We start from the raw sequence: 25,305 nt of genomic DNA, 5'->3' as shown, positions 1-25,305 counted from the left end.
CGTTGGTTGCACGCTGCTTCGGTGGCGTCAGCCTGCTATCGCGAGAGAGACGCGGGACGGGCGCCACCGCGCCGCTTTGCTTGTCGCTTCTTTTTTTTCTTTCTCTCACTTTCGGAGCGACTGTGGCCGACGCGCATGAAGCAGCTAGCGCCATCTTGTGGCGCGCGGCGCCAACGTTGGCTGCGCCTACTCGTGCGCGGGCGGGGTGAGACGCGCTGCGCGGTAATGGCGGCAGATACGAACTTACGGAGGTAAACATCGCCTCGTCTCGACATCGTTCGTTTCAGGGAACTAAGCAACGCAAACGTTACGATTATTTGGCACGGAAAACGCCGTCCAGACTGCAAAATTTTGATCGCTATATCCGATATGCGGTGAGTAACCTATCGTTATAAATGGTTTTTTTCCCCATAGACCTAATGCATAAAATGACACTGTCATGTCGACCCATCGTTATAACCGATATATCGTTATATGTGGTATCGTTATAAGTGGACTGCACTGTAATTCCAACTTAATTGGTCAGCTTCGCCGCAATACAGTGTTGTTGTGCAGTGAAGCACACCAAGAATGGAGAGGAGCCACTGTGGCGGAACACAGTACACGTTTCTTAATTATACAGGTGCGCACACGCCATATCCTGTCACAGTACGAGCACTTAAATGCCTAATAAGCATACTGGCAGCCATTCAGAGTAGTTTCTGACGTTGTTGTGACGATTTTAGCCCGCGTTTCCCCCTCCGTACATGTATATGAGACCGTTAATGGGGCCTGCGATGTGTTCCTTAACTAAATGTGCACGCACACGCTATACACCGAGAAACGTAGAAAACCCACCTGTGTTTTGCAAAAGCTAGCAAAGAGGAAGGAGATAAGATGAAAAAACTCGGAAAGTCAAGGGGACGTGAAGAGCGGGGGTCTATGTAAAACTCTGAAGGCCTGCCAGTAAACTTATTAGGCATCTCAGTGCTCATACTGTAACCAGAGATCGCACATGTATGTGTAAATTAAGGAACATGTAAAAGTGATTGTATCTTGCAAAAGTGTTCAAACAAGGATACTGCTGCAGTGAAAACTTCCTTTCACAAACTATTGCACGTGCTGGGTTAATTGAATGAACTGCTGGGCTAGCTGGCTATCCGACATAATTAGTTTTGCGCCAAAACCAAACACACACAAGAAAGGAGACAACACGGGCACCTGTGTTGTCTCCTTTCTCACCCGTGTCACCTGTGTGATCTTATTGCACCAATCCTACACCAAATCGAACTTTGTATGCATGCACGTGCACACAAAACAGCAACCTGTGCACAAGCTCCAGTTTTCATATCGTTGTTTATACAGGAATATTTAAAACTTCTGCTCATTGTTTCTTGACCCTTTCAGTGTCTGGTTATTTCAGAGATGACGTATCCCCAGTGTCAGGTTATTTTTTCATATATTATAAAACAAACGCAACGGTTCATTTTTGGTTATGCAGAATGGACATAATGACAGGGATAATGGCAAATGGCACTCTCTGTACGGCCCTCGCATTGCTCTCTGACAAAAGGAATAAGATGTGCAGCGAATTGAAAAACACCATTGTGGTCATTACATTTGAACAGCGTCAGGACCAGAATCTGATGCAGTAAATGTTTCCTCTTCTTTGGATGACAGGCTGTTATCCCCAGAGTCCCTCGTATTCAGAGTTGAAAGAGCCGTCGCTCCAATCAATAGTAGAAGGTTCTGCGCTAGCAGCCATTTCAGAGTGATCACGTGGCAACATTCTAGGAACGAGTGCTTTCGTTTATTTGTACTCTACCAGACAAATTAAGGAGACCAACATATGAAAGAGATATGACAGAGGGCAGAGCCATCCTGGAGAAAGGGGTACCTTTGTCACTAAAAAACAACGCTGTCGCAAAGACAGCAGAAGATGAAAAAGCTATAAAATCTTCTTTAAACAGTTGGCATAAACACGCAAGAGTGGTAACTTTGTGCTGCGGCACGAATGCAGTATAACCTCGTTCACACATCTTGGAAAAAACTGTGAGAGAAACGTACTAACTGGGAAAATTTGATTCGAATTTGTGTTGACATTTACGTAATGCAAAGCGTTGCGTGGATTGTTGCGGCATGAGACGCCGACACGCATCGAGCTGGTGGTGCTTTGGCAGCCTGAGACGCATTTTGTTGTTTTGCTATTACTTGGTGTTTTAAGAGGGCAACGGGAAACCAAAACGAAATCAAGCTGGTGGGCAACGCTGGATGCCACCGAAGCAAAATGTGATGCCCACAACGCCGCCGCCTGCAGCAAGGAATGGTGGCACGTTTGGATTATCGGCTACTAAAAGCGTGCAGTACGCTACCAATGGCACTACACACCACGTGCTGCAAAACAGATAGGTGAAGATGCTTATCGCAGTAGATTGAGTGGCGATAGCTGTGAATGCGCCGTGCGACGACCAAGGCGGAGATTTGCTGGTACCGGAATAAGTTACTGCGCGCTGTCGTTTTCACGCGAGACAGGCAGCTATATACTGTTCTCAATCGTGAGCGCCTTTTCTAGTTCACATAGGATTTAGCGGTTGCAAAACGTATATGATCACAGTCTGCAGCAGGGAACGGCATTGCGTTTTGTTTATCGCCTATTAAAAGCGTGCACTACGCTAGCGACGGCACCGCACGCTGTGAAACAGATAGGCGAAGATGCTTATCACAGTAGGATTGGCGGTGATAGCTGTGAATGCCGCCTGCGACGATCCCGGAGATTTGCTGATACCGAAATTAGAAACTGAGTGTGCGCTGCCATTTTCACGAGACAGGCAGGCGAGTATTGCGGTGAAGCTGGCACGGCGGGCACCTATATGCTGTTCTCGATCGCATGCTCCTCACGCATTTTCTTGTTTACATGGGACCTAGCGGCCAGAACACGTATCATACATTCGCAGTTTGCCACCGTACTGAACATTGGTATCAAAAAATCATGTTTTCTGGGAACGTATGAACCGGTAAAAATATGAGCGAAACTCTATTGGGTCATTTGTTTTGTCTTCTTGATTGAAAATGTTGATGCCGAGAAACGTACATAACAGGAACGTATCAATGAAGTTCTACTGTATATGAACGGAGAATCGCTGACGTAACGGTGTACAAAGTCAGGGAGCCACCTCTCCCATGTGCAGATGTGCAAGCTCCATGCAGCATGCATAACCATGCCCTCGAAGGAGCCCGTTCTGCCATCGCTAACAACCAACCTAGAAAGAGGAGAAAAAATATGTTTCCAGAAACATATATAACATGGCGGAACCACCTCGAAGCTCACCAGCTTAGTGTTACTTAGGGGGCAGGACCTCTGTCAAACTTACGAGCTTTTAGTCCCCTCTCCTTTTCTGTCCAAGAGTAAAATAAAGAATGAATTGAATTGAACATGCAGGTATGTCAGCAACACAGCGGGACAGAAACGTGGAAACGTTACGGTACATAAGTGACACTGAGGAGGTTAATGTGAAATGCCTCCATTAATTTTCAGGCGACCCAAATCCTTCTCATCCACGTCTCATCTTGCTCTATTCTTGAGCTTGATTCCTTTCATGGGCTTCGTATAACAGTTCGTTGCACCACTGCTTCCTTCTGCGCTCGCAGGTATGATGCAGGTGGCCAACACTAACGACGAGCAGCATCGCAACAGCCTCGGCCGTGGAGGTAACTCGCGGCGCACGGTGGTCATCGTCGACGACAGTCCCGTGCAGAAGACTAGTTGCTGCGGAGGCTGAAAGGACTGTGCCGTCATTCTCGTCTTTGCTACAGAAGTGCTATTGTTTTTGTTTCTGTCCGGGATATCCTCTTCTGCACCGGACCGCTGCTCGGAAAGGCCACCGTGCCGCCACATTCTTCAGATTTTGTTTGTTCCTTTGCAAAGACTCATTTTCTGTGTCTCTTCTTCCCTCTCTTCGAAGCACGCCACGTGCTGCTCTGCAAACCGCTCGTGTTTCCACACATTTCCTTATTGTTAATCCTAAGAGCTTAAACCTCTCAATGCGTGTGCGTGTGTGTGCGTGCAGGAGCATCGAGGACTCGAAAGAAAGAAAAGCAAGTTATTTTATTATTTTGTTCTCTTTTTAGTGTCTTTGTGGTGTAGATTTTGAAGCAGCAGTGTTTAAAAGAGCTTGCAATGTCACGTATACAACTTGTACGTGTGTTTGATGAGCATGCAAAACTCGATTGTACGAGTGTGCAGGAGGAGTGTGGATGTTTGTGCCGAGTTAAAGTGGGAACGAACTGTCGCAAGCGCATTGTACTCGTGGCCAACAATGTCACGGATCTCGGACCTGTCTTCGGTTTAAGTGGACGTGGCGAGTTGGTTCCAGCGACGTGATGCCTCTTTGTATAGTGTTGTCATCTGTTAAAGGGAATGCGTGAATGTATAGCGTGAATGCAAATGTTTCTTTTTGACAAGCGTACGTTAGCCCCCTTTTGCACCAGGCGACTTGGAATTGGTGCCGTTGGCACCCTTCTTCATACCTGCACGTTGCAGCTAGAGCGGCAGGAAAGTGGAAGCCACATGTTAAAGTGTTCCATTTAACAGTAGCCTTCACTGTACAGCCGCTCCAGTTTTGAAAGGGACAGTTCGCACAGTGGCAGCTGTCAAGTGATTTGTGTGACTTCGTAACAACCTGGCACAACGTTATGTAGCAGTCGCTCATTTCTCAAAAGCCGAGCGTCTGATGCCCACATTTTGTGGCAGTTAATTATTTTGTACATTCATCCCACTCTCTGTCATTTGCTTACATGCCACCCCTTACATGCATGACCAGCCACTCGGCACAGTTAGAGCTGGAGTAAAACAATTCACCAAATATGGCCATCCAAATGTGGCTATGCTTATTTTGAAGGATAGTCAGAACTGTGGTATCTTTGCAAGTTGTTATTATTTGCTTTTTCTGACGCATTACCAACGGCCGTCAAAAGTGCGGTAGAAAGCAGGCAGGAAGAATTCCACCATACTATGCGATAACAAGGCCACTGTGCTGAAATTATCTTATGATATGGTGTAATACTTCCAAGTTATAGCTGACGACACTAATGCAGACTTCTTTTCTCGTGTACCTGTGTATTGTGTACCTTGAACAGCGACTGCGTCAGCTAGTGTACATAATAAAAACAAAACACCACTTGTTTATTTGCATTACAAAAATATGCACTAACTGAGGAGGTGTTTACGCAAATCACAGCAGTAAGGGTTGTCAGGGAGTAGTGTTTCTACTGAAATTGTTTCTTTAGTGGAAGGAGACTGCATGTTTTTTTTTTTTTCATTACCTTTTGTACCGAGTGCTTTGAGAATGAGATCAGTGTCGTTAGTAGTGATAGTTTCAAGCCACCTGAGCGTTCACTTTTGTAACTTATGCGAACAACTATTAACAGTAGCAGCTACATGCAAAACACTTGTTGCTCAAATTCAAGTGAGAGTGTACTGACGAGTGAAGAAATAGACCGGCATGACCCGAGAGAAACGTGAACCGGATGTGCATGCCAACAAAGAGTGTGCTTTGCTATGCTTGTGTAAATAAGTTTTGTATGTTCGTGTAGTTTTATTGAACCCCTAGATCATTGCAAGGTTTCCCTGACAGTCAGAAACACTGTGCTGTGGTTTTCAGTGGCTAGTTTACACAAAAAAATAAAAGGCCTAGTAAGCTTGTCAAACGCAAGAATTATGCAGTGTATTTGTATGTTAGAACGTTACGCCAAATTATCTGTAGAATTTGCGACAAAGTGCAGTCTATATTTATGCTCTAGTGGACATTTCATTGATTGGACAACGTGGACGATACAACTTATTACCACATTGTGGGTGGCAATTTTGTAACGTGCAACTTAAGGTGTCATGGCACAGCTAGCAGTACTGAGTGTTCCTGGCAGCAGGAAACATGAAAAATGTTAAAATCGGTCAAATTTTAGCTTATTATCATCTCACGAGTTAAAGAAAACATGTATATAGTGTATTGGGCATATGGTTTTGCATTCACTCAAAGCATTGACAAAAGCCTATACTGGAAAAGAGGCTTATACCAAGCATACATTTTAGATGTGATGCATTTCAATATAGACCATGGAAATTTTTTCGTGTTACTATGCGCAATTCAGCAAAGGTTACCAGCTCCTTTGGCAGCATATTAATATCGACAGACGTCAGAACCAGGTTGGTAATCAGTGGCAAACTCATTATGCGACATTTGCATTTTTTAAAATATTCGTTGATCATAAAGGACACCATTGCAAACATTGCTCAAAGCATGTCAGTTTGCTAGAATTTCCTGCTACATTCACTAGTTCCAAAATTGCCTGTGAATGATGTGGCATAGCAGGTACATTGATGTTCCACAAGGAACTATGAAGTGGATCAATAATGTAATTGCTGCACAATTAATTCCTTGATTGGCACTTGTCTCTGCACTCGTAGTTTATGCATATGCTTTGAGCAGAGTCGCTGTAGTTACCAAGACGCATCTGCACTTGAATTTTGCGCCAAAGTTCATTGCTGTTCCTATTAAAGCTTTCACGTGTAACAGTAATTGCAGCTGAATTCTGGGCAGTAATCTTTGATCACTGCTACCCTGAGGATTCGTAGCATGTGAACATGGTTACAACAGTTGCCATCTCCCATTATGCTGTTAATGATACAAGGCTTTGAGGAAGAGAAAAATAGATTAAGGAGATGTATACAAAAATTGCTAGAATGAAAAGTGTGTAGCATACCTGATTAACTCAAGGAGGCTAGGTGACTATTTGTCGCCGCCCCGTTTCAAAAGGGGATGCCAATAAATCGTCACGTCCTCTAATGTTAATGACAAAATACTATTGTATGTATATTGCATAACGAGTGTGCCATTGATTAATAGCAAACTTCGCACCAATTGGCACTAATAACCTAGTCAGTTTCCAGCATGACATGTTGACATTTGATGGTAACGAAAATCAAAATTTCTACCTTTGGTGCGTTCTGGCAGTTTAGAATTGGTAAATAATTGCGCCATCACGGTTGTCATGAACGCACATTTATTTCTGGCTATTTATTACATGCTGTGCATTATGCACAAATACCTGTGCTTACTAGTCCGAACGTTGCTGGGTTCTTTTCCACGATGGAAGGTGTGCGTGTATGGTACCACATTATGGCTTTGCTCGGTGAATGGCCCAATTTGACCAGCTAGGTGCTCCCTTCGACAAAGTGGGGGAGCTATTATGACAAGACCGTGGCTTCAAAGCCGTCGAGTTGACAGGCGTTTTATATATTTGCGAGCCTGACAAATCCTTCTGAGCCTTGCGAGACGATGTGGCATTGATGATTCTGCCAGCTTCGTTGATTCGCGACTGAATGGAAGCGAGTGCCACCCATGCCCCAAAACTTTGTATGGAATTGCGAGAAGCTGGGGAACAAGGTTTGCACACTTCTCCACCCCCCCCCCCCCCCTTTCTTTTTCAGCTGTGCTATCACTGTTTAGCTGGAATCGCGAGAGCCTGGAAAATGTCTTGGGTAGCCCTGTTCACTATGCTTGGCAGTTCATTCACTTTTATTGAGAGTCCGCTGCGGAAACTGCAATCGTGATAGACTGAACTGCTGCTGTATCAGCCTTCAGACAAGCACGACGTGGTTCAGTGGCACCAGTTGTATTCAGTGCAGTGAGTTGCAGCTCAGAGTACTGAACCAGTTATTCAGTCTGCCGTATGAATCCAGCCTCAGACAGAAAAGGTCACCAGTTTGAAGATGTTGGAAAGCTCGAGCTTGAAAACTCAAATGCACATATGACTGGGTTTTCTGTGAACTAGAAGCTAAGGCTCCTTTGCTATTTTGACCGACTTCCAGGCACTTTCAGGGGAAAAAAAGAAACGTCGGTATGATGCAGCGATTCCTCCCACCTGATTCTATGCCAATCTTGTTCTTCACTGTTCACAGCCAGCTGAACCTATTGATAATGGGACAGAATGCTGCCTCGACAACTTGAGAAGTGTGAAAAGGAATAGCATTGGCGTAGAATCATTGCTTTATCCTGGCCAAGGTTGCATTGCATTATTTTTAGTCTTCTGTTTAATGCACAGTTAATTTCTGGAGGTGGTGCTGGACAACCTCAAAGCCGGTGTTCACAGACAGCCTGAACTATGGCGTCATAATGAGAGATATGCGAATAAAAAGTGCAGCAGTTGTACTTCCTCGGGACGACCGAAAGGCTCTTAGCATTACAGAGGCTCGGAAACATATACTTAATGGAGTACTGATGCATACTGTCAAAATTATAGAAACTGGACCATGCAGTTCTCACACTTAAATGGATTAGATTTGGCAAGGCCAAGCCTGGCGTCGGCAATTACAGGAATGGAGTGATGCAGTGTACTGCGACGTCATGATGCATCCACAGCTTGGTTACCACAACTGGTCATAAAATCAAGTGTGACAGCAAATTGTTCAGGGCACACCAATGCCTGCCAGTATTTTTCCGGAGTTTAGACGGATTGGACCATTAGCACGTAAAAAATAATGACGGGTCGGAAACGTCACATTGGTGCTGCTTTAGGATGCATAAATGCTATTGGCTAAGGAGAATGTAACATGCTGAAAACTTTCCCACAAGGTTTTCGAACAGAATGTACCATGCGAAACTTGCGACAAAGGCAGCCCTAACAGCACGCAGTTTTTTTTTTATCTTGCAACCACAAAGAGGTCAGTTTATGAAGAACTGTGGCAAGAAACTAGCAATGTCATCAACATTGTGTGTCGATACACAGAGCACTCTTTCTGCAACATTCATGCATGGCTGGCGTGTGTGTGTAATGCATGCCTGGCAAGCTTAAGCGAGCTGCTCGACGAGGTTGAGGTTGAATGAGCGTTCAGAAGTGTGTACGTGGCACGAGCTGATGAGCTGTTCAAAGCGCTTTTCGTAAAACCATATAAATGATATGTAATAAAGATACATACAGAATTCACTCTGACCTGTTGCATCTACGGCCCTGTGCTCGGCATCAGAGCATAATGGCCGCCCAGCCACTGCAAACAGACTGCAGAACCACAGGGAAGCACACACAAATGGAATAAAACCTCTGTTTATTTGCAGCAAGTGCATCCAACATGCAAACAGATTACAGGCCGTCTAGATGAATGCCTTCCCATCTGCATTTCGCCTTGTCAAGAGCAACATGCTCATGCACACAGTAAGAAGCTGCTTTCAACAGCATTTCTATTTTTGAGCTGCAAGCAGAGCAAGTAAAATATGCACCCAGCCGTGAAACGTTTCATGAAACAGTCAGGCGGATTGTTTGGTAACAAGTCAACTGTGCTGTGGGCATTATATCTAAACGTGGCTGTTCTACGCAGGCCTTTATGCAGCAACATCCATGCACACTGACAGGTAGTGCATCAGCGCAAACTAAGCAGCAGTAACCGGTGACCTCTCGCACTCCACAATTACCTGTGGTTTAAAACGACATGCTCGCTGAACCAATCATGGAGCCCTACTCGTTGAACTTCCCCCGTAAACAGTCAAGTGTGAAATCGTGGTACAGTTTACTTTCTTTCATTCTACCCTGACGGGACCTTTGGCAGCGTTTGGCCAAATACTAACAAGCCCCGGAATCAAGCATGCAGTCGCTTTTTATGTCGCTGAAAAAAAACTATGGAGAAAGTAGAAAGGTAGTATAAATGACATTAAAGCTTCTAAACAAACGCCCACAACTTAAGCATAATATTCTCATAAATTCTGTCACTGAGAAGACTGTTTTTGACATCCCTGCACTCATTTGAACAAGACACAGTTTTCAGCAACCTATAGCAGAAAAAAGGGGAAGGGGCTAACATGCGTCGCACACTAACGGCCAGTTTCCTAAAGTAAGCTTCGCCGCAATGCATTTGTTTTACGCGGTAAAACATAAACGCCACGTAGGCAGTCTTGTTTTCGAGGGCAGGTAATTTTCAACCTAAAAAGAAACACCGACAATTACGACACATCCTAATGCGAATTTGAGCGCAGGTCCCTACGTGTTTTCATTTTGCGATATATTGCGGCATCGCACCGACCACCCCACCACCTGTGATGCGTGGCGCTATGTATAGACCGGCCACACAGTTGCCGCTTCCTGACAAGTGCAGCAAACGCTAAGCACAAAGTCTATAGCTTTCTGGTTCTTCTTTCCCCCCCCGCACGACCGGCGCTGTGGACGTGAGCACCTCTGGTGGCACTTGAAGGTGACCTCCTCCGCTTTCCTTTTCATGCTTCCATTTTTCTTCCTCACGCTCTCTTCGCTCTCACCGTCTTTCATCTGCCGCTGCTCTGTGTTCACTCTTTAATCCTCCTTTGGTGTGCTCGTTCGCTCAGTTACGCCAAGGCACGCCGACGCTCAATGCAAAAACAGGTGCCTAAGAGCTGTGCTCTAGAAAAGGTGCACGTTAGAATCTGATAAATACCGTAATAGACATTGTGAGGTACAGTTATTACTTGAAAATCTACCTATGGCAGGTGAAAATAAGCGTTTTCCACAGGAGACGACATATGTTCAATGCATTCACTTCCCCCTAAGCTCGGCTGAGGCAGACGCTGCCACTGAAGGAGTCACTATTGGGGTCACCACAGGAGTGGTCAAGTTTGAATTATCTGGTGAAAGCCAATTTCAGGATCAAAATAATGAAAATTCGAACCTACAGAAACGTATGGGCGCTAGTCGGGAAATTTGACCGGCCTCACGGTCTAATTTGCAGAGTTCATCATGAACTCCTTTCAAAGCTTTAGCGCAATACTTGGATGAAATGACTTTGACAACAGTTTCGCAAAGGTACACCGCAATTCAATTTGTTGGACTGATAACTATGGTGCAAGCCTCCGCACAGCCCGGCATGGTTGTGTGCCAAAGGTGAGAAATTTAAACGAGAAGAATCTGCCCGGACAAGATGGCGGAGTAATGCCAAGGGAGGCTTTACACACAGTGACGCCGGGGCTTCTCAGTTTTTTCATTCCTCCATGACAACTGTTGCGACTACAGACCTGAGATCTCGGAGGACACAATCACACATCAGCATAAGATCATTTTGGTGCAGACAATGCACTAAAAGAATACAAGATACTATTTTTGAAAAGAATATCTTTTATATACCAAAAAATATATACGTAACGGAGCATCACATGAGCAAATAGCTAACATTAGTTTAAAACAGTGCAACAGAGAACGTAATTTTTTTCCGCAACATTACTTTGCACCAGCAAAGATTAAGTGTGCAGTGATGACTGGTTAACGTTATTGTAAATGACTAATTGAGATTACAATCAATTATGTTGGGGCAAAATTTCCAATTGTTGAATAAAAGTCAATGCTTGGTCAATACATGTCCTGCTTAGTAAGAATTGCGACACTACTATCTAAAACACATTGATGTTCCACATAGATTATTCTAGATTGCACAAAAAGATCCTTTTTGGGAAAATTACATGGCACATTATTGCATACAACAAAAAGTTTGCAGAAGGACATCTTGTAACTGTTGCTAGGTGCCATGGAGCATTGAATAAGTGCCTTGAGGTACGATTTGCCTTCAGATTCTTGTAACTGCGACAAGTTCCTTGAGTTATTTCTGTTAAAGCAAATCACTGATTATCGCACAACCTTCTGATGGCCTCTCACACAAAATGTACCCCTGCAAAAACAATCTCTACTGTGTTCAAGAATGAAGTCTTTACTGAAACAGTTCTAACTGCAGGTAATCTGTCACTGATTAGCAGCCATAATATAAAATCTGAATTTTACAGCAAAGCTGTTAGTCTCTAGTTGGCCGGCATTTTTCCTGTCTAAGTCTGTCAGCAAAAATGTGGGCCAATCCCAGGAGCAGTGGCTTGGACCCCCATGAGGCAGAGGCTTCAAGCAGTCAGCAAAGTGAAGCAAAACTGCATACATTCTTGGGAATAACACATACAACATGCAAAACAGTATACAATAAATAAGCGCAGAACGCTCCCAAACAGCAGCATTTCTCCAGTGAACGCTATCGCCCTTAGACGCCGATGTGTCTGGTGCCAAGCACGAAAGTGATTGTATCTCATATGGCAATCGATCGAGATTATGGCCTCTTCGCTCAAATCTATGTCCGGTGCTGAATCTGCACACGATGCCTGTCGGGTGGCACCGAAACCAGCGTTCTTAAAGCAAGGGATGCATATTTCCGGACGATAGCTCAATCATGGCCCGATGCGCAGCACTCCATGCTGTGACTGCCATCTCAAGCGCCATAAACAATTCCACGTTGTCGGTGAGACGTGGGTTTCCTCGTTTTTGCTGCCTTTCGCTCACCGAGCTGAACATTAATCACAGCACTAGGTGTGCAAAAACCATTGTCACATGACAGTAGCAACATGCATGCGGCTTGGAATGGGCGATCATCAAACAAGATGGCGGCCATGACGTATTTCTGGCATGTGCGATCGCTCCCGGCACTACATTGTGTTTGTAAACAAAACTGGCAGTGCCAACGCAAGTGTATCGTGGTGGTATTTTACGCAATTTTAGAGTAAAGCAATTGCATTTGAACACATTTTGAAGCCTGCTAGCTTTGTGCGAGTAGGTAATAGATGGGGTGACGTTCCAGCAAATTTCATTAATGTGGGATTGTAATACAGCGATATTTCATTGTCGAGAGGTACGAAATGCATTGAATCCTATGGGCATTCGTCGGGGATACGAAAATATGTCGTTGTCGCAATGATTTCTTTGCCACGGGGTTTCGTTATCGCGGGTATAGACTGCACTGGAATAAGAAACTGCGTGCGCCATCGTTTTCATGTGAGACGGGCGGCTATACAGTGCAGTCCACTTATAACGATATCGAGAAAGACGAAAAATATGATCGTTATAACCGATGATCGCTATATCTGGACTGCAGTTATTTAAAAAAATTAAGAAAAACAAAAAACACAGAACATACCTTTGCAACTTCGAATTCGCTACTTGCTCTAAAGAATAGATGATGTACAAAGTAGGCTGTGAAAAACAAACTTTATTTCTAGCGCCAATGACCATGCCATGGGTTACGCGCCGGAATAGTCCGAAATCTGCACTTGCTTTTGCAGCAGCTTCAGCTTCACAACCGCGGTGTGCATGGATTCCAGCTGCTGCGCGAACACTGGCGGCAATCCTTTAGCATGCATAAAATCAATTAAGGAGTCGATCAACGACAGTGTACTTTGCATGGACATTGGCGTTGGGATCAAGGAGCCACTGTCAACCTCGCTGTCACTGTCACTGCTGCCGTCGTCACCGTCGCACAACTTTGCCATCTGTTGAAACACCACATCTTTGGCGATCGCCTCGTCGGTGACCTCATCGCAGAACGAGGCAGCACTGTCTGCAGTCAAAAACTCCTCCTTCGACGCACCACCTGTGTCACCAGTAGGAACGAGCTCCCAGAGCTCAGTTATGTCAGCGGCTTCCACCATGTTAGTCTCAGTGGGTTGGGGAAGTTCGCCCTTACGCACAAAGACCACCTTTTTGAAGCAATTGGTGATGAACCACTGGTAAAGCACCTCTTCAACATCGGCGTACAAAGGGTCTCTAACCCTTTCCCACTGATCAGCATGGCCGCTGATAGCTCCTGCCTTCACAATCGCGGTGCTTCCGGTTTTCAAGATGGTTGATATCGTTAACTGGGCGAGTGCATGCATCTTCACAAGGGCGCTCACCTTGAAGCCACATCGAGAGTCCTGCAAAATATCCTTCTTCGTGTCAAGTGACACAGCTTTGTGCTTTGTCGGCGCCATCTTCGAACTGGGTTGAACCGTTGGTTGCACGCTGCTTCGGTGGCGTCAGCCTGCTATCGCGGGAGAGAGAGATACGGGACAGGCGCCACCGCGCCGCTTTGCTTGTCGCTTTTTTTCTTCTTTCTCTCTCTTTCGGAGCGACTGTGGCCAAGGCGCATGAAGCAGCTAGCGCCATCTTGTGGCGCACTGTGCCTGCTCAGCTATTCTATGGTGCACGGGCGGGGCGGGATGCGCTGCGCGGTAATGGTGGCAGATACGAACTTACAGAGGTAAACATCGCCTCGTCTCGACATTGTTCATTTCAGGGAACTAAGCAACACAAATGTTACGATTATTTGGCACGGAAAACGCCGTCCAGACAGCAAAATTTTGATCATTATATCCGACATGTGGTGAATAACCTATCATTATAAATGGTTTTTTTTCCCCATCGACCCAATGCATAAAATGACACTCTCGTGTTGACCCATCGTTATAACCGATATATCGTTATATGTGGTATCGTTATAAGTGGACTGCACTGTATGCCGTTCTCAGTCATGCGCACCTCACGCCTTTTCTTGTTCACATGGGTATAGGGGCTGGAAAACATATCATATGATCGCAGTTTGGCAATGTACTGAACATTGGTGCCGAGAAATCGTATTTCCCGGGAACGTACGAACCGGTAAAAAATTTGTGTAACTCTATTGGTCATTTTTTGTGTTCTCAATTGCGAAAGTTGGCGCCGGGAAAATGTATCTAACGAGAATGTATCAACAAGGTTCTACTGTAGTATGTGTCGCAGTATACGTTGAGACTGCTACATCATGAAATAAAATGTTAAAACATAATAGCACCGAAAATGAGACCATTTCTCACGGTAACGAAAGAGTTAAAAGCTCAAACATATCCACAATAAAACAATGAACTACTCAAGATCACAAAAATATTGAATATGATCTTCAGCAATAACACTGCAACACTGCCTCACCAGCACGCAAAATGACCAGCAGAAACATGTGAGATAGGAACATCTTGTGACATGTTCCTTCGAACCGTCAGGCAGTTCAATCAGCAACTTTAGAGGCACCTTCTGGTAGTGGGACATCAAAGATGATTGGTGCGTTGATTGGCCTGTAGTAAACATCACAGATGGCCGCATTCACAAACACCGTCTCGCCATCAGTTGTCGTACCGTGGCCTAAGGTTAAAAGCAAAAATTGACAGCAGAACAGTCAGGTCCATATATAGTTAACACAAAATAATCAACTGGCCCAATCATTCCCCAATAGGCTGTAACAAAGTTCTATGCATTCTTTACTTGAGTAGTGTGTTGTACAATTGTCATTACAGTCAAGCCTCGATATAACAAACACAGATATAATGTTTTTTTGTTTTTCATGTGACTTTCTTATAGTAATGCTATACTACAATTACAGTCGACGACCGATTTTTTGGACGCCTAATTTGTCGGACATACTTGAGTTTTCGGACTTTTTCCCGGCTTCAGGACATACCTCATAAAGTGAATGTATTACGTGGCTCAAAATTTCGGACACTCTAGGGAGGGCTGTTCCATTTTTCCGACTTTCCAAGCGTCAGCCGGGCCAACTGCCGCACATTTTGAGCTGTGTTGCCGCCATCTTGTTTGTTTACATTTTCCTCCTGTAGCCTCGAAACCAGTGCTGGTCTTGCATGGCGGTTCCTCAGCTACTCGGACGCTGGGTTGAGGCTATATGCGAGCAGCTTCCGCTTCCGCAACAGCATCACTGCCATAACGCAATGCTGTTTTTTTTTTTCCTTTCTTCCTTCGACTGCCTCTTTGTGTTTGCCGTGCGTTGACGAGCTTAGCAAGTAGGCCTAGTCGTGGTCGTGCTGCGGAGACGCGAAAACCACGTTCTGTCGCTACTGCGGCTCGCATTTGATTGAATCGGCTTCAGTGCTTCAAGACGCTGTTTCCGGAACTTTAATTTTTGCGTGCAACGTGAGCTGATGATGCAAGCGGTCGCAAATCTTTCGTCGGCTTATGGCGACACGACGACTCGCCGAAATTCAGGCGGACCTGCTTGTACGCAAGCGAAGCATGGTTCAGAAGACCATTAATGACTTTTTCCAGCCTCTAACTCAATAGTAAGCAATAAATTGAGTTTTTGGGGGGCACATTTGTTTTTTTCGGACTGCTTGATTTTTCGGACATTTTCACGGTCTCTTGAGGGTCCAAAAAATCGGTCGTCAACTGTATCTACATTTTTAAATGCTCACCCTGCTTGGACTTCATTTCATGTCCACGGTATTTTACGAATAAATAAACAATAATACTCCATGCATGCACAGAGTGCCACCCACTTAATCACCTTTATTATCCTAAAGGATATTCTTACCGCAGAAATCATTTTATCAAATGGGCACACTTCAGCAATTACTCTAGCTATGTATTCACTTAAAGGGGCCGTGACACCAGGCTTTCGAGCTTAATATATGCATTTCGTGTTAAACTGTACAGGTCTCAAAGCAAGCTGGCAAATTTTGAGCACGTTTTAATTTTTTTATATCAATGTCGAACCGTACATACGTCTAGTTACACTGATGGGTGACGAAACGAAATGCATTCTGCATGGTTAGTGTGCGTGGTATATGCATGGTTTCATTTTCACATGTGCATCTTGGTTGTCAGCCCAAGAAACAGTAAAACCTAACTGATGTGTTCCTGTTTGTTATGTTTTCTCAGCTCTTATGATCTGAAATGCCAGTACCATTTAGTTCCTATGGTTCACGAGTATTAGCTTCCTGTTAGTTGTTTCCATTCCCGGCTGCTATGCCAAATATTGACGGCACGCCGCCTACATGACATCGGTGGCACTGCCTACGTCAGCCGCCACATGACGCCGTTGAAAATGGTGAATTCGCAGCGTGCGTCAGACATCTCTGAATCTCGGTATTTCTATTAATGCTGAACCACAGAGGAGGTGGACAAAGACACAAGCGGTTGCCTCACACCCACGTTTGCAAACACTGTCGTGGCCTTCAGTACCTCGTGCGCTTATTCCGATACATCGGGCTACTTGGAAAGTGAAAAAGGATTGCGAATGCTCAAAAAGAAGCAGTTATTGTGAAACATTTAGCTCGAGCGCCAGATGAAAATAATAAATTACAAGCTTCATTGTTTCGCTCATAGCTATGACTGCTTCCAAATGTTATTTATGGCTATGACAACTCCAAAGTGGTTAGTGTTCAATCTAAACACGAGGCAGCGATGGTGACCTTTATTTAGAAAGTTTTCAGTAGTTTGTTGTTTTTCTGTGTAAAGTCAAATAAAGTTTTGTGTGAGAGTAGCATTTCCTCAATATTAACCTGATAGAAATCTAGTGAGGCAATGATTAAGACAACAATGGCGAACCAAACAGGAACAACTGCTGGTACACAACTGAGTGACTACTGATACATTCAGCTGAGGCGCAGCATAGGACCTCTGCAAGCAAGAAAGCGATCAGCCGGTGCTCTTACCCTCGTGGATGTGGCCAAAGACGTGGTAGCGTGGCCGCACCCGGTTTTGCACAACATTCAGAAGCTCGACGCAACCCACGTGACGGTTCCGGACGCAAAAGTCGCCGTGGCCGACCGGGGGAGTGTGTGTCACGAGCACGTCCGTGTCAGCCGGGATGCGGTTCCACTTTTCAAGCAGCGCCTGCCCCCGCTGAAGGTTGAAGGCCCAGTTGTGGAACCGCGGCTGCCTGCCAGCGCAGCGGGGAGGTAACAAAAGAAGAGGCATGTCACCAGACTGGTGTCGCAGCTGAAGGGTGGTCACACAAGTCCATGATTCTGCCACCTGTCCGGCAACTAGCTTCTTAGAAAGCGACAGGTGCAGATGAAGGCAACTTCGTCTACACTTTTTATTTACACATCTTTTTCTGGACAAACCAAGGAAGTAACTGTGTCAAGTGTTATACGGGTGTCACATTGTGTACTTACGATAATGATCGAAGCCCAAGTGGGATCACAAAATTCTTGACCGCGATTGGCTTTTTTGCATAAGCTGCGGCAGGGAACCAACCTTGGTCAAGATTCTGATTCCTGTTTGCGTAAGCTGCGACAGGGAGCCAATTGTGATTAAAGGCCAACTGCAACGAAATTCGGGCCACGTAGAAAGCTCTATTTCAAATAATTGAGGCATACAGTAGCCTCTGTGGAAAATTTTATGCTTGAAATGCGAGTGGGAGCTTCACAAAACGCTTTCAAAAGTTGATGTTTTCCTTACCAAAACTGAAAAAAAAAACGCCGCCATTACCAGTCGCGAGAAGCCGTGTGCTTTGGAGACTGCAGAGAACCAGCACTTGGGTTGTATGTTTGCCTTGCTTGTATACCGTTCCCGCATATCAGCGAACAGGTCTCGCGTGTATGCTAGCCACAGAGCTAGTATAGAGTAAAACCTCATTAAACCATACCCACTTAAACAGTAGTTTTGTTTTAAAGGTAGTAAAGTCAAATCCCTGACTCAGCGACCATTGAACATATTGTGTTTTGTATCCACATAAACCGTACCAGTTTATTGCGTGTGCACCGGTTAACACATAGTGTTTCCACTTTCCGTAGCGCAAACACGGCGGTGCGTCGTCTCCATTGGGCGGACCGGCAGAACAAGCCTGAGATCAGAACAACCTCCAAGCACCCTGTGCATTTGCGCGAGAACCCACATCAACATCAACATATTTCAGCGCCGTGCCAGAGAGTGTTGTGGCATCGCGCAAACAAGGACTCCAAGTCATGCCGAAGCTCGAATAGAGAGGACGCCGGGTGCTCAGCATGGAAAAAAAATTAGACATTGTTCATGCTATCGAACTTGACACGAAGAAGTCGGCGCTGGTACGCGACAGGGATCTACTGTTGACTACGGTGTGTGGCATTTGGAATGTGAAGTTGCTCGACAGAACTGCTGCGACCGCAAAGAGATGTTGGCTACAAGGTTCAACTTTTTGCCATCGTTGCCTATGTTGTTGCCGAGGCATCGACTAGCGACAGTGATGAGGACGACATGGAAAGCAACAGCATGGGCGATTCAGGCCCGACAGTGGCAGAAGCTGTGCGTTACGTCAGCCTCATGAATGGAATCGTCACGACGAGAGACAACACCCTGCAATGCAAAAGGCGCCCTGCGACTTCTGCAGTGTTACTGCCCGTGCGCATGAAGAACATGCAACGCCAACAAGGAATCTGACATGCGAGTGTTTGCCGAGAAGAGGGGGCTGGCTGAAAAGCTGGCTCCCAGCTTCAGTAAGTTTGAGACGCTGCCATCGCTGCTAGGCCGCCGCGGCACCAAATGAAAATAGCACTTTTGTCGCACGAAGTGAATAAATACTGAACGTTTTTTCCCCTTTCATCGCACTCTCTCTGAGTTCCGTTCATGACAGGTAAGTGGGTGATCTCATGCTATTTCGGTTAAGCAGTACTATCGTTTAATACATACTTTTTCTGAGCTCCGGCCAATTACGGTTTAACGAGATTTCGCTGTGCTTAGCTAGCTGCTTTGTGCAATGTGCCAATGCCTGTGCACGCCTGCAATGTTCCTTTGAAGCAAACGAGTTAAGCCGGTTTTCTCTATCTGGTTGTCTACGTCCAACGAGCAGGGCCTCGATCCGTTCCGCCTCCACTCAAAGAAGAGCACATTGGGCGCATTGGGGTGGCCATGCTGAAGGTGCGAATATAGTCCAGCTTAAGACGGACGCGATCCACATGTGGTGCAGTTATGCTACGTCAGCGAAAACTGGACGCTCTACTGTATAGTGTGGCTGGTGTGGAATTGAATATGCCCTATCACATGCTGGAGCTGCTGGAACAGCACCCATCATGCATTAACTTGGCTGACCAGAAGCGTACTGACCTGCATACCGTTCGGGTTCGCTGATGCGAGCTCGTTTGAGTTTGTGCCTTCGACAAACAATAAAGCGCTCGCTCGCCGCGTACACGTGCGCTTGCACTGTGGAAGCAACTGATCACCACGCTGCTGTAGGTCACATTTAAAGCGCAGGGTAAAATTTTAGTGACCTTAGCATCTCCGGCATGACAGATCCGACTTTACCAGGAGCTGCCTGGCATGCTGGAAACGCCGGACTTGTCAACCAATCTTTAGATCAATCAGACAACTACTGCCATCTGTAGAAAACAACAATAAGTATCTGAAGCTCTGCACAGCCAAGGGCACTAAGTGCACGTAAACTCACGGCCAGACAGGCCCAACTCCTGCCGTGATAAAGTTTCGCCCATTTCGCTCTGGCAGCATCACATTCCTGCATGGCTTCCCGCCGCATCTACGCCACGGCTGCCATGTTGCGCTCTCCTTCGTGACAAACGTAGCGTGCGGTTCCTGCTGACAGCATTCGTGGCGCTTTATGAGAAAGGCTTTCATTCGGCTACTTCGACATGTACGATGTAAAGACCTGCAAAATGTCTCGGAGATGATCCACTACCACTATCACTTGAGAACATCGCCCCTTTGGTTTTCATGCACCATCACAGCTTTTAGTACTTGCAGTCATCCTGTGGAAGCGTTTCCAAGCAGATTTTGCATGGGTAAGTGACTGCGCTGTTGAAATGCGGCTTATGCAACTTCGTCAACTGCAGTGTACATGCTTTGTGCACGCCGGCTGGCCCCGTGTCACACTTGTCTACTGCACCACGGTGCGTGCTTGCACTGCGAAAGCTGGGACTGGAAAGATGTTTTTGGCCTTCCTCTACTCAGCGTTGTGTACTGCACAGCCATGGCTCGTGCTCGAGTACGTGTTCTAGCACCCAAAGGCCACGCAATGCGTCGGCATTTCTGCGACAGCTCAAATCACGTATGCAACGAGATGGCACCCATAGCACACCAAGAGAAACAGACATCAACCCTCACCACACACTTTCACTCATACATACAGCATACAGCACGCGGTGACGGTTTTTATGCGGAACCTCACGGCGACGCCGATGGCAGAAATGTGCCTAGAGTGTCCATATAATTGCTATTGCAATAAAAAGCAAATCAAAGTACAGTAGAGTCTCATTATTGATGAGTTTACTAATCTGCATATAATTTATAGTGACAGAATTTGACATCACCACTTTGAAAGTGAAAAGTTGCAGAAACAAGCTTCTCCAAATATTGCATTTTTCTTGTGGAGAAGCCATCTTTCATGGTGCCTGCTAAGTGTGTGCAGACACTTTTCACCTTTGCCGTCTTGTTGAGGTTTCCACATAAGCAAAGTTATGGTAAAACACTTTCGTGTGTGTTTCAGGACTGAGCACTCATACTGACAACTTCCAGCAGCTCATGAACCTACGAATCTCTACAGACAAACAGGCCAAGTACCTTCAACATTTATGCTATTTTCTCACATTGAATGGTCAATTTTCTTGGTGCCACGCACTGAGAATTGGTGTAGGCGAAGCTTTTGCATCCACTCCATCGTCGCAGTTTCAGGTGCATCATGTCACCTCATCATCATGTCATGTCAACATCATGTCATGTCATATGGAGACAGCATGCATGCTGTCTCCACTTTGCCATTGCGGCCTGATGATGTCATTGCTTGTGCCAACCAATCGCCATACATTTCTACCTGTCATCCCACCTTCCTCGACTCAGCCAACCTCCTTCTCTCCACAGTCTTACCGCCACCAACTACAACACTCTAGCAAAAATACCAGCAGGATTTTTAGTGGTTAAATATAGCAGTCCTATGGGTAAATTACCTGAACTCTGTCAATTTTATATGGATTCTATTGCTACCAATAAGGTCCAATACTTAACACCAATTAGTTGCCTATAGGGCCAATAGAGTTTGTGAAGGTACCAATAGCTTCCCTCCATTTGTTGCTAATATCACTAATATACTTATGTTGGCACCAACAGGGTGAAACATGTAATAGCTATTTGTTGACTATAGGATCAATGGGTTCATATTGGTACCAATAGGGTCCAACAGCTAGGAGCTATTTGTTGCCTATTCATTTCCTGTTGGACAAATAGGGAATGCAAACATGAAAATGAAGAAGCTGGAAAACAGTGCAAGCTCCCCAATTACTTCACTGGGCTACTCTGACTAAATCTGTACTTGACAGACAGGACGAAGAAAGCTTCACTTCAAAACAATGCTATAGACACCTTGGAACACTGATCTACTACTTTTGCTTGACTTTCGATTCACCTTTAGTGTGTCTATGCAATGAGGTACCCACCAGGGGGAGCCATAGACCTTGAGGCCACAGACAGTGGCCTCGGCATCCTCCAGGTAGGTGCAGTTGACTAGTTGCCGCTTGACATGGGCCACAGCGTCGTCGAGCGCAGCTTGTTCACGAGATTTCGTATACCAAGTAGTGGCAGGGTCAAAGGACAGCTCGTGGTTTCCCGCTATGACGTACTTGTGCCTATGGGGAAGGGTAGCTGGACGAGTGAGGTTGACAGAGAAACAATTAGAGTCAGTCACAGGTTAAAGAGCCATTGGCATTATCATCATCATGACCACCAGCCTAGTTATATCCACTACAGGATAAAGGTCTCTCTTAGCATTTCCGATACCCCTGCTTTTCACCGCTGACCCCCATCTTACAGCTGCAAATTTCCTCGTTTCATCGCACTACCAAGTTCACTACTGTCCTTCACTGCAGTTCCCTTCCCTTGGCACCTATCATTCTGCATTCCATTGCTTGTCATGTGGTCCATAATTTCCTCTCAAGGTTCTTTGATAGACACTGTTGAAGCTTGGGCAAGTTGGTGTGACATTCTTTTTTCCAACAGCGCAAAAGACGAGGACAAGACGAGCGCACATACACAGCACTTGTTAACCACCAAGTTTCTGCCCCATGTGATAGTAGTGGTATAATGAGTAACGACACTTTCTAAATTCTATAGACTCTACCACGTGCCCGGTGTGCCTTCTGCTCTGGTTATGCTCCTGCTATCGGATAGACTATTCTTTCCCCTCTCATGAAATTTCGTCCATCCACCTCACAGATTTCCGCAGAACTCGTTCGCCAAGCCAGATTGATGCGACAGATGCCAGACAAAGAAAGAAAAGAAAAACAAGAAAAAAATATTTTGCTGCTGCAAGAGAACGGTTCTACCCCTGTTGTAGTGATAGAGGGCGCCACCATTTCATTCCAACAAAGTCTTTATTATCCGGCATCACTGCACGTCTTATTTGTTCCGGGTGCAACAGACAAGTAAAGCACCCAAAGGTTACACACAGTAGAGGATGCTCCCTCGTGGACACCTCGAGCCCGCGGCTCACTCTCCTTGCCTATGTTGGCACATGTGTGCTGCTGGCATGAGCACATATAAGTGGGAGGCCAACGTGTTTCCAACGGTTGTTGTTGTGTAGCCGGCTACGCAGCAGCTCCTAGTATGTGGGCAAAACGTGTTGTGTTTGTCTGTCTGATCTGTCTTGCTTCGTGCTATAGACGGGAAACGGCAAGCTGTACCCGCTAACCGCTACATCTCACACCTCGAGAAACGCCAGCTTAGCATGAAATTTGACAAAGAAGAGGAGGATTTGCGAGTATCTGAAACTTATAAAATAACAAATCGAACACTGTCCTGTTCGATTAGGTATTTGAATAGAATAGTCACTATTTGTAAGAACAAATAATTTTCCAATCATTCTCAGTTATTTTCAACATTGTCAACTGTGCTCAGTAAAAGGTAAAATTGGAGGACACGTATGACAAATTTAATCCACACAGTCATAGTAAGCATATAATGCATAAGAAGTTATGGTGTGGAACAGGCTACGTCACTTAAGAGTGCCAGAATTTACTGGCTAAATCACAATTATTTACACTCTCAGAATGGTTCTGGGCATGTAATCTAACTGTACTTATTGCTTCCTAAGGCTCCATTTGTGCTTTTAATAAGCAAGGCTTGATAGCATGCAGTGCAATAACAAACTTATCATTATTTAACACTAGGAGGCAACCATCGCTTTATAACAATGGTGAAAACAGCTGCTCACTATCTGGAAACTATCCAAAAAGTATTTGATATTTAAAGTAGTCTCAAGTATTACTACTTGCACACCCCTAAGACAGTATATGCCTCACACTTTAAAGGGACTGACAACTGACCAGAATGTGTTGAGACGTTACTGGAAATGAAGTGAGCACGACTTAGTGACAGAATCCAGGACACTGTTTGCGATTTAGGTAGGAATTATAATTTCAAACTGGTAAATAAAGTCTCAAAAACCAGTAAGTGGCGAGACCTGGCAGTGAAATCTTGGTACTTCGGATATGTATTCTATGAGATTACAGTATGTAAGTCGACCGGAAGTTTAAAGAAAAGGAATCACTGCATTTTTGACTGACTCTGAAGGAATTAATCAATCAACGAAGGAATGTGCATGCAGCAAGCTCGCATTACCAACACACACAAAATATGTTAGTATACTTCCATCAGGCATATGCAATACAAATATGTCGAACTTAGTAGTTCCCGATATATACATGTGCTACGTCATATCGTTTATATATGTTTATCCAATTCGCTTAAAATATGCACTAAGCACACTTATTTCTGTGCACTAAGCACACTTATGCACTAAGCACAAAGCACTAAGCACTTATGCACAAATATGCACTAAGCACACTTATACCGCAAACGACCACTTGCAGCAATTAAACTATATGTTCTCGCGGGGGCGATATATAATTTCATACGTAACGAAAGTGTGGCGCAATTTGAAAGCACAGCACGGAATCTGCAATCGGCTCAGCAATCGCACACACGTGATGATCAGACCGCAGATTTGATTGGCACAGTGTACCCCATTTCGTTGTTCGATCACTAGGCGATCTCTTGTGCACTGCTACTGGGTGATACTCGCGCTCGCGTGACTTCCGAACAAACCTTCCACGTGACCATCACATCCGAAAGGAAACGAAACTCACCCAGAAACGCGCTGAACGCGCCCACTTCGTGGGGCGATCCCTTCTTTGTAAAATCGCCGGCGTGGAGCAGGACGTCACCGTCAGGTATCGAGTACTGCATGCGCTGGATCGCACTGTGCGTGTCCGAGACGCACACAAAACGCACGGCGTCATCCTTGATCGGCGTGTCCAGCGAAAGTGGGGTCACGGTGCGCACCGTCTGGGTCGCCTTGAGCCGATTCCACGCCGTGTGGGAGTCGTGGGTCAACGGGTTAACGGCCACGGCACCGCTGCCCATTTTTGCGTTCACGCAACGCGCACGCCCAACCTTAGTTTCGTTTTCACAACAGCGGTTGCTCCTCCAGGAGCAATGAATGGGCCAGCGATTTCCGCTGGAGACCGATAATGGGATCGCATCACGAGGTCGTTTTTACGTCACCGCGGGGAAACGAAGGGTGGCGCAGCTGCATGGCTTTGGGCATTTTGAAACGGGATCACAGCTTACCAAACCCCGCACGACAACCAAGCGTGTGACAACGATCAACCGAATAATCAACACAAACCACGAACGAACAAAACAAGCGCTACAGTAATTCCGCACTCTTCTGCTGTGGTAACAAACTAAACGTAATCTTAACATTAGTAAATTTTTTAGCAT

General features: G+C 45.5%; 2 protein-coding genes across 2 annotated transcripts in view; one reads left to right on the top strand and one right to left on the bottom strand.

Annotated features, from left to right (window-relative positions):
• Rab21 (RAS oncogene family member Rab21) overlaps nucleotides 1-8,961 on the top strand; it is a 24,525-nt gene extending 15,564 nt beyond the window's left edge. Inside the window, exon 5 of the mRNA XM_050191714.2 lies at nucleotides 3,628-8,961. Within this exon, the coding sequence (XP_050047671.1) occupies nucleotides 3,628-3,758 (131 nt within the window). The 3' untranslated portion in view covers nucleotides 3,759-8,961. The remainder of the gene's footprint in view (nucleotides 1-3,627) is intronic.
• Nucleotides 7,454-25,305, bottom strand: LOC126544397 (UPF0046 protein C25E10.12). The gene is made up of 4 exons (XM_050191712.3): nucleotides 24,669-25,305; nucleotides 21,963-22,167; nucleotides 17,256-17,482; nucleotides 7,454-14,952 (listed from the first exon to the last, which is right to left on the bottom strand). Exons 1-4 carry the CDS (start codon nucleotides 24,943-24,945, stop codon nucleotides 14,819-14,821), a joined length of 843 nt encoding a protein of 280 aa, XP_050047669.1. The 5' UTR covers nucleotides 24,946-25,305; the 3' UTR covers nucleotides 7,454-14,818.

The sequence above is a fragment of the Dermacentor andersoni genome, chromosome 10 (genome assembly GCF_023375885.2).
Source record: "Dermacentor andersoni chromosome 10, qqDerAnde1_hic_scaffold, whole genome shotgun sequence".
Taxonomy (NCBI): Eukaryota; Metazoa; Arthropoda; class Arachnida; order Ixodida; family Ixodidae; genus Dermacentor; species Dermacentor andersoni.
The sequence above is the reverse complement of the archived record's forward strand: the minus strand, read 5'-3'. Positions and strand labels throughout refer to the sequence as shown.

Coding starts and splice junctions, on each gene's coding strand:
- LOC126544397 (XM_050191712.3), bottom strand. CDS start 24,945: ATGGGCAGCGGTGCCGTGGCCGTTAACCCGTTGACCCACGACTCCCAC. Junction 22,168..24,668: donor CGCGTTCAGCGCGTTTCTGG/GTGAGTTTCGTT, acceptor TCACTCGTCCAG/CTACCCTTCCCCATAGGCAC. Junction 17,483..21,962: donor AAGGTCTATGGCTCCCCCTG/GTGGGTACCTCA, acceptor CTGCGCTGGCAG/GCAGCCGCGGTTCCACAACT.